General features: G+C 38.1%; 1 protein-coding gene across 1 annotated transcript; it reads left to right on the top strand.

The window, feature by feature from the left end:
• Positions 1–13,871: 13,871 nt before the first annotated feature.
• LOC137825787 (RNI-like superfamily protein) lies at positions 13,872–15,534 on the top strand. Its single transcript, XM_068631577.2, has one exon. It carries the CDS (start codon positions 14,018–14,020, stop codon positions 15,401–15,403), a length of 1,386 nt encoding a protein of 461 aa, XP_068487678.1. The 5' UTR covers positions 13,872–14,017; the 3' UTR covers positions 15,404–15,534.
• Positions 15,535–16,722: the final 1,188 nt, after the last annotated feature.

The raw sequence follows: 16,722 nt of genomic DNA on the forward strand, positions 1-16,722 counted from the left end.
TTGCATTTTAAAAGATGATTATTTTGTTGATGTGGCCAAAATTATTTGTCATGAAATTTATAAATTTGCTAGATTTGAAATTGGCCCAAACAATCAGAAGACAAAGGGTACTTTGGGGGTTCCCTGCTCTTATTACTGCCCTTTGTGCAAAACATGGTATGGAGGTTAACCCATATGTTAAGATTAGACCTCCAATTGATGTGAAATTTATTGTTAACAATTGTACTTCTGCAGAAGAACAATCATCACAAGTTTGAGATGTTCCTATATATCACTCACCCATCCACCAACCAAAATCACTGCACCATTTAGGGAAGATAGGTTAATGGAACAGTTGCAGCAAATGCAGTTGGAACAAAGAGCTACATGGGAACATATACAAATGCATGAAAATGCCAATCATAGAGGGATAGTGAGGCTTCAACAAGATATATATCAAAATTTCCCTCGAGGGCAACATAATCCCTACATGCCTTTTTCTGATCAATTTGATGCTTATGTTGCTTGGCTTGGGGACAACTATTACTAGTTACTTTTTTTGGGGGCGGGGCAGATTCAACACATGAAGCAGGATCGACCATTCATGGCTGATGTAGATGATGAATTTAACACATAACTGAATGACATGGTTATTTCTTTTCAGTTTTTATTTTATTTATTTTGTTGTCATTTTTTTATTGGAGTAGTTTACTTAGTTGTCTATTTGTATTAGGTTTTTGAATATTTTTTTCGTTTATTTGCTAGTTTGTTATCTCCTATCAACCTTCCTCTGGTAAAAACACCTCAACCAGCTACCATCCATATCATCTTATCAACCTTTACTAAATACTGGTGTTGGTTCATCAAATTTTGATGCTTAGGCCTCAAAGATGAACACTAAGGGAATCTACGTCTTTGATTGTCCACAAATGAAAAACTTTGATGACTCCCATATTTATTTTCTATATTACCATGATCATATCATTAAGTATCGTGTGCTTATTAATGTAGACGCTCTCACTTATTTGTTTGTTCCTTACCTTCACGAGAAGGTTGAATCTGCTTATGCCAATTAACACGAAGAAGAAAATAAAAAAGTTAAGGAAGTTGAACAACTTGAAGTTGAATGATATTAAGCAAAATCTAAATTTCTAGTAGATGCAAAAGTTGTACCAAAGGCCAAAACTTAAGTTATTGTAGAGGCTAAAGTTAATGTTGAAGGTAATGCTAAAGCAATAGCAACCGCTAAAGCTAAAGTAGATGCAAAGGTTGTTTCTCTTTCTCAATCCTAGTAGAGACCATCAGTTGTTGCGTCAATCTGATTTTACTAGTATTCATCATATATCTTGTATGACCTTCTTCATGGCATCCTCACCTCTGTTTGTGACTTTGGAACAAGTTTAATCCATGTTCACTGTGTATCACCAATCTAAAAAAATATCACATATGGCTAGTTTTCTAGGTAAACAAATGTGTCATTGTGAAAAATAGGTAAAACACAATAAGAGAGGGTTGATTTGTGTTTTAATTTTTTTTTAAATTTTTGCAAGTATCTTCTGAATGAAAGACGAAGTGACAAAGATTTTTACAAACTGAGTTCAAAATTCACCTGCTTAAGTTAGTGTAGGGGTTATAACATACAATATAAGTAAGGGGTGGAAGAAATTACTCAAGATGTTTTTATATTGGTTCGTTTGATAGCATAGATAATGTTTAGAACTCAATCAACTGATTGAGTTTCACCATGCAAACTACAATTTCAAGATACAAACGAGTATTCTTTTGGCTCATAGTCACTCCTGACTAATATTTACAAATATTATTTCGGAATATAGTCATTCCTAGCTAACTTGACAAGTATTCTTTAACAATTAGTCACTTTTGACTAAAACCCGAGTATTCTTTAACAACAAGGCACTTCTAGATAAGACAAAGAAATTGTTTGAGTTGTGATCAAAAGATCATGAGATTTTTTTATTAGAGATGGGTTGCATCTTTCAACATTTAGAAGATTAATGACTCTCTTCTAGTTTGCTAAAAGAACACAGTAATGTTCTTACGAAGCTATTTTAGGGCACAAAATAATTTTGATAACATTTATCACTTTTGCAGTTCAAAATTCTTTTGCTATTCTTCTTGAATGATAAATTTATATAGGTGTTGGAAAAAATAGTCATTGCAAATCCTTTTTTTAGTCGTTGGGAAGCTTTAAAATCACTTGCATGTCTTCCTTGTGTTTGATGAGTTTGGACTTAGAAGATGCATTAAATGTGCTCCATGCATGCATTAAGTGATCTCCTATTCTTTAAGCAACATCCCAATAGTGGGATGGAGTTATCTTTCCTTGGATATAGTTTCTTCACTTGAAATTGAGTAAAGCACATAGTCGTATGAAACATATAGAGTTTTTCAAGTTGACAAAGTAAGAACTTATAAGTTTTTTAAGCAAAGCAATTTTAGCTCGTGTTCCAAGAGATCGGTAATATGATGTAAGATTTTTCAGATCTTCTTAGTCAGACGTATGAAACAAGCATTCCCAACAACATAGATTAAACATACAAATATTCGAGAACTACTATGTTAGCTTAAATGTGTATATCGTATGAGAATCACAATTCTTATCAAACATAAAAACAAGATTGCACAATGCTATATCATTTGATAGATGGAACACTTGCTCCTTACATGTTTTGTTTGTTGAGAAAATGCTTGCATCTTATAGATAAAACATGACCATGTTTTATGCTTTGTTGTTTCTAGCACTTAATCAAAATAGTGGCTAGTGGAATTTTCTCTAATAGCCATAACATTCTCGAGTTTGTCAACATATAACAGTAGTTCCCTCGACCAATATCCGTTCATCCTCTCAAACACTACCACAATCTACCATCACCTTTCAAAACAAATCCTTAATTACAACTTGTTGAAGTCATTCACACACCGCTTCTGTAGTCATTACTTATACCTCCCACTTTTTTCTTATGAAAACGAGGGAGAAAGATTTGTATGTAGTTCATATAGAGAGAGAAAGAGATAAGATTAAGATATTCCATGTATAATGAAACATTTGAAACATTTTGTTTTCTTTGGACTAAAATCATTTTCTTAAATTATTTTTCATAAGACTCACATGAGTCTAGTTTTATTGCATGAATGTCTATCAATATACTCTTGTGTCTTCTTACTTTGATTATTTGAATTTTATGGTCTTTTTTCTAATATGATATGATAGCTAGTCTTTATGCTATATTATATTATCAATCTCATACTTTTTATGCTTTTAAAAACTAGAACAATTAAACACATCTAATACAAGAAAAAAGATTTTCATAATAGTCATTATTGAAATAACTCAATTGCATGCAGTAAAATTTTCCCATTTGCATTAAAAAAATGAGGTCAATACTCCAAGAAGGTGAATAAATTTTTTTTATTATCCTTAAACTGAGTAGACTTTTATTTCTAATTACATAATGAAGATCTTTTATAATCTCAATATCTATCCGCTTATCAACACTAAGCAAGTATTGTGCTCTTGATTTAAACTTATTTGTACTTTGCTAGTAGAATGAAAACTAATGAGTGAGATATGAATGGAAAAAAAATAAATTCTTCATGGCATCCTTGTGTGAGCTCTTAATTTTGAAAATTTTCCCTTTTAAATTTTTTGAATGAAGAAATATAAATGATGAAGACTGGACCATATTGGGTAGGGATGACAATACAAGGTGGGCCATGCGGGTCGGCCCATAGTCCGCTACCAAAAAGCGCGGGGTGGGTTCACTAATCTAGTCCGCCGACCCGCTTAGGCCTGTCCCGCATAAATAAAAAAATAATTATTTTATTTTTTTGTAAAAAAAAAAATCATACCCCACTCACCCATTGTTACCGTGTGACCTTTATCTTATTTTATTTTAAAAACATTCAACTTAATATACTAAAAAAAAGAATATTTTTATTTTAATCATTTAAAAAAGTTAATATTAAGAGTGATAGTGGATTTAGTTTTAAGTAAAGTCTTATATTTAAAATTTGTTAATAAAAAATAATAATATAAAGAGCTATTTCAATAAGATACTCGTTAAAAAATTAGTTATCGTCATTAAAATATTTTGTAGCAAAACTTTAATAAGATACCCATATACATTTACATATATAAATAGGGAAAATAGAAAATAGATACAAAACAAAAACTAATTATTTTTAATCAAACCTTTTAACAATCCTCATTTGAATTCATATTTTTATCCTAATTGAATAAATTAAAACAATAAAATTTTATTTTTTTAACAGCAGAACTAGGTTTTTTTTATAATTAATAATTTTTTTTAAAATATTTTCCTTATGCGGGCTGATCCACAGTCTCACGGACTACCTCTTATGCGGGCGAACCAATGAAATAAGTCCATACTCCTTATGTGGGACGGACCAAACGTAAGATGTACTTATGTAGAATGAATGAGCCCGCATTGCCACCTCTAATATTGGGAACGACACCCAACCTACTTTAAAGTTGTGTTTGAGTTAGTTAAAAATATACACTTATTTATTTATGGTAAGAAATTTAAAGTTCTTATGGATAATTTGAAAAACTTTCAAACATGTTTAGCTATCATTCGCAAAAGGTCAGCCATATATAAGTCGATTGTGAAAAAAGTCAATCCTATACAAAACTTGGTTATCCCTACAAAGAATGTGAACTAATTCTTCACTTGTTTAAAACTTCATTTAATTAACTTTTGAGAGTGGAGTCTTGTACCTACTTGTATCGGTAGGCACCGGACGAACCTGGCCGACCGACTGAAGCCACAATAAATGTGAGGCATGTATGACAACTAAAAGTGGTTAAGATACACCTCCGAAGAATAAGGAATGCGCGTTTAAAGAAGATATGTTCCCCGGACATTTCGGAGCACGATTGACAGGACCTATCCACAACTACCCTGAGCCCAAGGAATAGAAAGCCCATTAGGCAATCCTATAAATATGTGCTTAAGCCAGAGAAAGGTACGTTTTTCACTCACTGACTAAACCACACTTAGAATCTCACACTTACTTGAGCGTCGGAGTGTCTTCGCAGGTACCCTCCCCCGCCCGACCGAAGGAGACACCAAGAAGGAGCGACCGACCTAAAAAGAAGAAGACCGACACGTCAGCAACTACACTACATCAACCGACCGTGCCTGGGCCCCATCTCTCTACTCAGGTACAATTGGCGCCCACCGTGGGGCCGAGGCAAATCTTCAACTTTTTGAAGATATAATGGTTGCGACAAGAAACAACAACGACGCTATGGCAGAACAGATGACTATGATTCAAACCCTCCAAGCTCAGATGGAGGAACTGCGACAAAAGGGGATGGAAGACCATCGGCAACATGAAGAAGATAGACGCCGCCAAGAAGAAGAAATCGCCTTATTGAGAGAGCAGAATACACGACTCCAGCAACAGGTCGATAATCCCGAACGAGAAGGCCAATCCCATATGGCCGACCGAACCGCCTCTCTCATACCTACACCGACCAATACCAATCCTGCTTCCAGAGCTGAAACAGTCGAACGAAAGTCCAGTAAAAGGGGTCATCCTTTTACAGACGAAATTATCACCACACCACTTCCTGACAAATGGAGAGGTCTCGCTATTAAACTCTATGACGGCTCGACCGACCCGGACGAGCATTTAAATGTGTACAAGACACAAATGACTTTGTATACCACAGATAATAATGTGTGGTGTAAAGTATTCCCCACGTCCCTTCAGGGAGAACCTCTCACTTGGTTTACAGAGCTGCCTCCAAACTCCATTGACGACTTTGACATCTTAGCTGTAAAATTCTCCACTCAATATGCCACCAGCCGACCGCATCACATGTCCTCCATGTCTCTCCTAGCGGTACAACAAGAAAAAGGTGAATCTCTCAGAACTTTTCTAGATAGGTTCAACAAAGCATGTATGCACATCCGAGGACTCAAGCAGGAAGTTGCATTGCACCATTTGGTCTCGGCCATCCGGCCGAGCCGTTTTACTGAAAGTCTCATCAAGAAGCCGCCTCAAGACATGGAAGACCTTCGAACTCGAGCAACCAAATTCATGCAAATCGAAGAACACATCGATTACCACCAACGGTTCAAAACCGTCGGATCTGGAGTCCTCAAAGATCAAACCCCGAACAAAGAAAGAGAAGTCGAGACCGAACGAACCGTCCGAATCACTCCAAGATCCGACCGAAGCAGAGGAGGCCGAATCCCAGGTTTAACAGTTATACCCCCTTAACTCTGCCGAGGGGACGAGCCCTAGATGAAGCACTACAAACAGACTTAATCCCGATATTGAAGCAATATCAAACGCCACCGAATGCAGACACCGCTAAGCATTGTCAATACCATCGAAACTTCGGCCACACGACCGAAGGATGTCAGGCGTTGAAAGACAAAATCGAAGAGCTCATCCAGGCTGGTCATTTGAGACAGTTCGTTAAGAGGACAAGAAATTCAAGATCCCCACCACGGAGTACCGACCGTTCATCTCGTGGTGTCGACCGGTCATACCGTAACGATTACAAACGCCGAACCGACCATAACCAGGCTTCGCGGAAACGCAGTGAAAGCCCCGTTCGGCATACACGCGCCCGCAGCACAAGTCCCGACCGAAACACCCGTCCTCGCCAACGAGTCCGCGAAGTCATCAACATGATTGCTGGACCCGTTAACTTGGGCGAACCGAACCACGAAGCAAATTATATAGCTGGAGGCTTTGCCGGTGGCGGGTGCTCAAATTCCGCCCGAAAGAAACATCTCAGGGACATCCAGTCCGCTCATGCTACCACAAGGAGGCGTCCACACATACCTCCGATCACCTTCACTGACGATGACTTTACAGCTATAGATCCAGCCCAGGACGACCCTATGGTAATCACTGTAGAAATTGACAAGTTCGCAATCGCCAAAACCTTGGTCGACCAAGGTAGCTCGGTCGACATATTATACTGGGAAATTTTCAAGAAAATGCGTATCCCAGAATCAGATATTCAACCCTATAACGAACAAATTGTAGGGTTCTCAGGTGAACGGGTCGACACTAAGGGGTATATAGACTTATATACAACCTTTGGTGACGAAGACGGTCTCCACAAAACAATAAACGTACGATATCTACTGGTTAACGCCCAGACTTCCTACAACATCCTGCTCGGCCGACCGTCCATCAACAGATTAAAAGCCATTGTCTCCACCCCACACTTAGCCATGAAATTCCCTTCGGCCACTAACGACATTGCAACCATCCATGTCGATCAAAAAACCGCTAGAGAATGTTATGTCGCAAGTTTGAAAAGTGAGCCAACTCGACGACTCTACACAACCAATCCGGACGACCGAGTCCCACAAAAACGAGGACGATCCCCCACTCGGCGTTCCGGACGGCACATGTCCCGTTGTCAGATGATAGCCCTTGTTGACCTCGACCCTCGTATGGACGATCCCCGTATGGAAGCAGGAGAAGACTTGCATCCATTCCCGCTTCGCGATGATCGCCACACTACGCACATTGGCACTTCGCTGAAGCCAGACGACCGAACGGCCATTGGAACGACACTCGTTAAAAATGCCGACCTGTTCGCCTGGACGGCCGCGGATATGCCTGGCGTAGTCCCACAGGTTATCACTCACTAACTATCACTGTATAAAGAAGCTAGGCCAATAGCTCAAAAGAAAAGACATGTAGGCGAGGAACGACGTCAAGCCGCACGTGACGAAGCAGATAAATTATTACAAGCTGGATTCATTCGGAAAGCCCATTACACCACATGGCTCGCCAACGTTGTTATGGTAAAGAAAGCAAACGGAAAATGGCGAATGTGTGTTGATTACACGGACCTCAATAAGGCATGTCCAAAAGACTCTTACCCTCTACCTACCATTGATCGTCTCGTTGATGGAGCAGCCGGACATCACATCCTCAGTTTCCTTGACGCCTACTCAGGTTATAATCAAATCCAAATGCACCCGGCCGACCGAAAGAAGACAGCCTTCATGACTGATTCCAATAACTTCTACTATGAAGTTATGCCCTTCGGACTCAAAAATGTCGGGGCCACTTATCAAAGACTAATGGACCATGTATTCCACGACATGATCGGCAGGAATGTTGAAGTCTATGTCGATGACATTGTTGTCAAGTCCGACTCATGCAAACAACACATTGCTGACCTAAAAGAAGTTTTTCAGGCCCTCCGCCAACACCAGATGCAACTCAATCCTGACAAGTGTGCGTTCGGCATCGAGGGGGGGAAGTTCTTAGGTTTTATGCTAACTCATAGAGGCATCGAAGCTAACCCCGAGAAATGTAAAGCTATCTCCGAAATGAGAAGTCCCAACTCCATTCAGGAAATTCAGAGACTTATCGGCCGACTCACCACTTTATCCAGATTTGTTCCTAAACTTGCCGAACGAACGAGACCCATCGTCCGACTATTGAAAAAAGCATCCCGCTTTGAATGGTCGACCGAAAGCGAAGAAATTTTCCTCCAATTGAAAACTTTTCTATCTTCCCCGCCGGTCATCCAGAAACCGGACGTCCGAGAGCCCATTATAGTCTACCTCGCTGTTTCACACGAAGCCGTCAGTTCGGTCTTAGTGCAAGAAATTAATTTGGAAGAACGACCAGTTTATTTCGTCAGCCGCACCCTCCATGGCGCCGAAATCCGATACCAAACGATCGAAAAAGTAGTTATGGCTCTCGTTATTACCGCCCGACGAATGCGGATGTATTTTCAAAATCATCGTATTATTGTTCGGACAAATTACCCCATCGTAAAAATTCTCACTAAACCAGATTTAGCCGGACGAATGATCGGATGGACGATAGAACTGTCCGAATTCCATATTCAGTACCAACCACGAGGGGCCATCAAGTCGCAAGCTCTTGCTGATTTCGCAGCCGAACTCACTCCTTCCTCAGCCGAGACTGAACACTCATCGTGGGTCCTATACGTGGACGACTCCTCCAACGAAAGGTCGTGTGGCGCTGGAGTCGTTTTGGAAGGTCCCGGCGAGATTGTCATCGAGCAAGCCCTAAAATTTGACTTCAAAACTTCAAACAATCAGGCCGAATATGAAGCCATTTTAGCCGGTCTACGCCTCGCTCAAGAATTGGAAATCACTAAGTTAATTTGTAAAAGTGATTCCAGGCTAGTCATCGGTCAACTTAATGACGAATATGAAGTCCGAGAAAGCTTTTTACAGCGATATTATCACTTAGTCAAACAGTCGATGAGCACCTTTTCTGAAATTTCTATGTAGCATGTTCGACGCGATCACAATACTCGCGCGGACGCCCTGTCCCGGTTAGCAACCACGAAGTGTAAAGGAATGCATCAGTCGGTCATCCATGTTACGCTTGCACGCCCAAGCATCGACCTACAGGAATGCCTAACGACCGATGCGGAATCTACTTGGATTACCCCAATCAAGCAATATTTACTCGACGGCACATGTAGTCCTCTCGGCGAAAAAACCATGAAGCTGCAGGCTGCCCGTTTTGTCTTAATCGGCGACGACCTTTATCGCCGAGGTTATACCCAACCACTCCTTAAATGTTTGACACCAGACCAAGCTTCCTATGTCATCCAAGAGTTGCACGAAGGAATTTGCGGAACTCACTCCGGCGCACGGACAATGGCTGCCAAGGTATTCCGGGCCGGATACTACTGGCCGACCGTCCAAGGTGACTGCACCAATTTCGTCCAAAAATGTCTTAAATGCCAAGAGTTTGGCACTTTGTCCCATCAAAAGCCTGAGGAACTCCATTTTATGTTATCACCTTGGCCGTTCGTCCAATGGGGTATGGACATCATTGGTCCTTTCGCCCCCGGTAAAGGCCAGTGTAAATTCTTACTAGTCGGCATTGATTACTTCACCAAGTGGATCGAAGCCGAGCCCCTGACTGCAATCACCGCCCGCAATGTTCAAAATTTCGTATGGAAAAATATCGTTTGCCGCATCGGGCTTCCACAAATCATCATCACCGATAACGGTCGGCAATTCACCGACCGAACGTTAGCTGAATTTTACGAGAAGCTCCACATCAAACACATCGCTAGTTCAGTCGAACATCCGCAAACAAACGGACAAGCAGAAGCTGCAAACAAGGTCATTTTGAACGAACTGAAGAAACGTCTCGGCCCAGCAAAGGGCAACTGGACTGAAGAACTCTTAGAAGTCTTATGGGCATATCGCTGTATTCCTCAGACGACTACACAAGAAACGCCGTACAGCCTAACGTATGGCACTGAAGCTATGATCCCCGGCGAGATTGGCGAACCCTCTCTCCGCCGGCAAACCCTTGATCTTGATCTAAACAAGGAAAGCCTCTTGGTCGGCCTCGATCTCATCAACGAACTCCGGGACAAGTGTAGAATTAGAGAAGAAGCATGCAAAATTCGGGCGGCCAGACGATACAACTCCAAAGTTAAACCAAGATTGTTCCACAAAGGCGACTTAGTATGGCGAATGCGGAGCAGCGCTCGGAAGGAAGGAGGCAAGTTCTCTAGCAATTGGGAAGGACCTTTCCGCATAGTAGATACGGCAGCCGGTGGAGCCTATTACTTAGAACATTTATCTGGGAAAGACATACCGAGAACGTGGAATGCCACGCATCTCAAATTTTATTACAGTTGAACTTAATAAAAAGTGTACTCTTTCCTCGCTCGATCGGTTTTTCCCTAAGGAAGGTTTACGACCGAGAAGGTTTTAACGAGGCACTATAAAATAAAATCAGTCTCCTACTCCTTTTATTACTCCCAATTTATGCCTCGTCCGGCAACCGAATTAACATTACTTAAACGTAATCAGGGTTATTTATGCCTCGTTCGGCATCCGAATAAACTACTTTAACGTGATAAGGATTATTTATGCCTCGTTCGGCATCTGAATTAAACCCAATCAGGGTTATTTATGCCTCGTCCGGCATCCGAATAAACATTACTTTAACGTAATAAGGATTGTTTATGCCTCGTTCGGCATCTGAACTAAACCTAATCAGGGTTATTTATGCCTCGTCCGGCATCCGAATTAACATTACTTTAACGTAATCAGGGTTATTTATGCCTCGTTCGGCATCCAAATTAACTTGTTACTTTAAAGTAATAAGGATTATTTATGCCTCGTCCGGCATCCAAATTAACTTGTTACTTTAAAGAAAGTTATTTATGCCTCGTTCGGCATCCAAATTAACTTATTACTTTAAAGAAAATTATTTATGCCTCGTTCAGCATACGCATTACCATTACTTTAACGTAGTCAAGCTTATTTACGCCTCGTTCGGCATCAGAATTCACTTATTTTGCAATTACTTATGCCTCGTTCGGCATCAGGATTAACTCGCATTGTTGCTAATGAAATCAACTACGCCTAGGCCGGCATCCAACTTAATAAAATCTACTTACAAGGTTCACAAATATCAATCTGGTCAATCAGCAAATCCAAAATAAAACTATTGTACGACGCCCACATGCCGGGTCCAGCAATTACTTATGGCATATTCATTAATTCTTCGAACGAGGCGTCCGGTTGTGGTCCCGGAGTTTCCGCCTCAGCCTCTTCATTGATGTCGCCAGGATTGGTCGGCACTAGTTTTCCTTCGACCACCACTTTCTCAATGTCATAGCGGTCGTCCTCCAGTGACGTACCGTGCAGACAAGCTACCTGTTGGATGCCCAATCGGAAGTACTCTTCGCTACAAAGAATGTGAACTAATTCTCCACTTGTTTAAAACTTCATTTAATCAACTTTTGAGAGTGGAGTCTTGTACCTACCTACTCTCAAGCTTATCAGAATAAAAATAATATCCACCTATCTTACATAACCAAATCAAATTCAATAATTAAGTACTCGACAAGTGAAGTACAATTAACAAAAAAAAAAATCTTATGTTACTCAGCTTGTTTATACAAATCCAAAAACTTATAAATGCATACATTTATAAAAAAATGTTATAATTTTCTTGTTATTTTCATTTTTAGTCTTACTGACTTAAATATTAAAAAATATTTGTGTAAATAAACTTTTACTCGATATTCAAACATTGTTACCAAAACTCATCCATAAATAATCTCTAACTCAACAAAGGGATTTTGTTTTCTTTTCCACAACTCAGCTTATAACTCTGAACTTCTCACTAAGAACAACTATAAAATAAAAATCGACAAAATTATTCACCTTTAAACAAACAGCATGAGAAATAGTTTATACGAAGTTATAAATTAAAAAAGCTATAAGAAATAACAATTTTAATTACGCTCAAACTTTTAAAATCTTAAGTACCAATTTAAAGTAAAATGCAAGGAACTACAATTTTATTTTATCATGGTTTAAAACGAAAGCCTCATTTCTAGGAGCGAGTGGCTTCTGCGGCTGTGAATAACACAAAATGAATGCAAGGAGGTTGTGTGGCTGTGAATAACACAGAATGAATGTGTGGAAAAAGAGGTTTTATTATATTGTAGTGAAAGAGAAAAATAGTTAGCATGTTTTCTATATGGAATAGTTTTTTTATGATTTGATTTTGAATATTGTTGTGAAAGGTGTCACAAACCCTACTGGACAAGGGAGCATGGGATGAAAACCCACTCGCATCCACCACGATACCATAACTTCTATACCAGCACCAAGTCGAAATTTTTTATAATTTAGAATAAATTATTATTTTAAATTTTTGGATGTTTTTAAAAATCACAAGTGATTTTGGTAGCTATCCAGACATGTACACCTGTTGTTTTTGAAAATTGCGTTCATTATAAGAATTTGTTTACGATAAATCTTTTTATTTCATATTTTGTTAAAGGAAAGATATGATTATCCTCATATTCTGTGTTTCAGTGTTTCATCTTAGATTAACTTGATTTGATTATATATAACAAAAGTTAAATACAATTAAATATGTTAATAAAATGTTTTTAATTAAATATGTTAATAAAATGTTTTTAATTAAATATGTTAATAAAATGTTTTTAATTATATATGAAAAAATATTTAATTTTGAAAGGGAAATTTTATTTGAATGATTTTCATGTTTTGGATAAATTAAATTCAAAAGTATCAGTTGAGAGATATTTTGTATGTAAAAAATAAGAAATTATTTTTTTGACCACAATAAAAATTAAACATTGAATTTCATTTACACATAATTAGACATAGAGTACAATTATTAGACGTATATTACTATGATAAGCTACATTTATTTTATATCATTAATTATTTCTAAAAAAATATATATTTTTATGAACTAAATTTTGCATGTTAAACTTGTCCATGAACAATAAGAAATATAATTAACTTCTATTTGAGTATTTTTAATTAAATTTGACTTGCTAAAAACATTACTCAAATTTATTTTTTCATTAATGTATTTTAAATGTTTTATTGTATTTTCTTAATAATAAAAAAAAGTGGAAATTGCTTTCTATTCCATGAAAATCTTTATAAAAAACTTAGATGAAGAGAAAACAAACTTCATTTTCTTTGTTCTATCATTAGTTAACAAATCACAATTCTAATAGTGATTTTTGGTGATAAGTTAAAAGAGTAAGTATATCGTTCTTATTCTGTTAATTCTTATGATAAGTGATTTTAAAAACTATACTAATAAATTTTTTATTAGTTGAAAGTATAGAAATTTTATATTTATGTATAACTGGTAAACTTATGAATATAAATTTTTAGATTAAATGAAGCTGAATTTAATTTTTTGAAGTGGATGTGAATAATTATTAATTTCTTTTCAAATTTTAAGGTGCACTTAAGCTATTACTTTCTTTGTAATCTATTTTGTATTTGATGGGAAGGACGTGACTTGCACGTCCTCTGCTCCCGCGTGAAAAGCAAGGTGCCTCTTTGAAACTCACTTCTCTTCTTCTCACCTAATCAACTTTCTTTCTCTCTCTCTCTCTTAAAAAAACCAGACCTTCCTAGAACAATGGGTTTATTTCTCAACACCGAAAACTAGAGAACACAAAGAGACAGAGAGAGAGAGAATTGGTGAGATGGAGAAGAGCCTCTACGATGAGTTGTTGCAAGAAATTTTCCAGAAACTCCCTCCTTCTTCCTCTTCCTCCGTCGCCCTCGTCTGCAAGCGCTGGCTTCACCTCTACCGTTCCTCCACAACATCCCTTTCCCTCCGCCTCACCCCTCACTCTTCTCTTACCGTCGCTTCTCTCTCCTCCTTCCTCTCCCACCACCCCTTCCTCTCCTCCCTCTCTCTCTTCCTCTCTCCACCCTTCTCTCTCTCCCCACACATACTCTCCCTAATCTCCTCCTCCTGCTCCAACCTCCTTGCTCTCTCTCTCTGCCCCACCCCCCTTTCTCTATGCTCCCTCCTTTCTCTCTCCACCTCCTTCCCCCGTCTCACATCCCTCTGCATCACCCTCCCCAGGCCCCTATTTCTCAGCTGGGTTCCCTCCTTCCCCTGCCTCAAACAATTGTCCATATCCCTGTCCCCTGACCAAGGGAATCCTGGTGGGGTCAACAGCGGTGAAGAAAGCCAAGACTTTGACGTGGAGTTGGGGTTGGAGAGTCTTTGTGTGGTGGGGATTCGCAGCGATGATTGGGGGCTGGGTTGGTTGTGGAGAAGATGCACCAAGCTTAAGAAACTGAAGCTTCAGAGTTGCCAGGGTATTGGAGGGCCTTACTCTTCTTTCGTGAAGTGCTTGCACGGAGTTCATGAAATTGAGCTCAGAACTTGCAGGAGTGTGGTGTACGGGGTTCTCTTGGAGCTTGTGGAACATTGTCACTTCCTAAATTTTCTCTTGGTTCATGATGGTGGTAGCAGAGAGGGATTGCAGCAATTTTTAACTCGGTGCCGCTCCAAGGTTTGCAAATTCGACCTCCGTCTCCCTCTGGACCTCAACAACGGCCATCTCTTAGCGATGGCGGCCAACTTCAATAAGCTCACTAGTCTCAGGCTTCAAAGCTGTTGTCTTGTAACCGGGCAGGGCCTGAAGGCCCTCGCCGGAGCTTGCGGCGGGCTTGAAGAACTGGCCCTGGTGAACTGTGACGTGGTTGAGAGGGAGTCTGGGCTGCTTGCCACTTTGGGCCAGCATTTGAGGCAGTTGAGGAAGCTGGACTTGTCGCATAACGAAATGTTGCTTGACAAGGAGTTTGTTTCGATGCTGGTTTCGTGCATTCGTTTGATTGATCTGAGGGTGAGAGGATGTAAGGGACTCACTAGTGTTGCTGTGGTTTCCATGCTTAGGAGCTGCAAACACCTTCAAAATGTGGATATTATGCACTGTTTCGGAATAGATTCTCATGCTATTGAGCTATTTATTAAGAATTCTTCTCGGTTGAGGAGAATGGAGGTTGAGGGGAGCAAGCTCTCTGATGCTGCCAAAATATCAGCGTCCACTAAGTTTATTGAAGTTGTTGTGTGATTGGAAATTGAAAGTGAGAAAAACAAGTGTACATTTATGAAGTTTTAAATCAACAGGTATACTTCACACTCCTGATCAATGTATTTCGGCATTCATGTTTCTGTAATCAAATAAAGTATTGCTTTCCTGAATCCCCCATCCCTATATTTATTTTAGTGTCTTCAGTCTCGGTTTGAATTGAGGGAGTTAATTTGGAAGGTGCTAAGAAAATGACCTTATTTGTATTAAAGTAAATAAAGAAAAAACTGTATGTTAAATTTATGAAAGTTTGTCACGAATTTGATGGATGAGATGAAAATTGTATTATTTTTTAATTGTTAAAAGTGTATGTTACTGTGAATTTTAATTGTTTATAAATATCCTGAAAGAAAGAGAGTGTTAAGGATTTGTGTAGCCCACTTGTATGGAAACCAGGATCCAGGTATATTGGTGATGCATCATAAATGTATATTAATGAAGGGGGAATGGTAAATTGCAACTGTAATGTAATTTAATTAGGAGTTGAAATCCAGCAATTTGCAGGTTGATTGGGTAAGAATTGACATGCTACTGTGATATGATTCATAACTTGCACAAAATTGTATTGGCCAAGTGTCCATATTATGCCGTGGAAATCAATGTTTCACAATTATGTTTTGGATTTCACTTGCAATCAGAGATTAGTTGAGGCAGCTTTTTCTCTACTTTTTTATCCAATCTCAAAATAAATTCATTTATTTCATTAACCATTCATTTATATTGTTATCATTGTAATATAATTATTAAATAGTTATTATAATCTGACTTAATGTATCAACATTATAATATACTGATTACTATATTTAAATGTATCAACATTATTAAATAGTTATTTGAATTTTATTAGAAAAATGTATCAACATTATAATATACTGATTACTATATTAGAAAAATGAAAATTTATTATTATTAATAAGTATAATAATTTTGTGATTCTTAATTTAAAAGTTATATATACATTATCAATTAATTTTATTTTTAATATAATTTTTTGATTTTTTTTTATATAAGTTATATTAAATTAGTTTGTTAAAAAGGTATATTTGAATGATCTTTCCAGAATGTTATCAATATAAAATATGATAATTTGTTATTATTATTGTAAATTTAAATTTATTATAAAAATGGATAAATATTACAAATATATTGATAACTATATTAAAAAAATGGAAATTATTGTTATCATTAAGTTTAATTTATTTAAATTTACGCATTAATATTAATTAATTGTAATTTGAAATAGTAGTTTTTAAATATTTCTAATGAATTTATTGAATGAGTTGATTAAAATGTGTTGTTTG

This window comes from Phaseolus vulgaris, chromosome 8 (genome assembly GCF_051622355.1).
Source record: "Phaseolus vulgaris cultivar YP4 chromosome 8, ASM5162235v1, whole genome shotgun sequence".
In the NCBI taxonomy this organism is placed as follows: domain Eukaryota; kingdom Viridiplantae; phylum Streptophyta; class Magnoliopsida; order Fabales; family Fabaceae; genus Phaseolus; species Phaseolus vulgaris.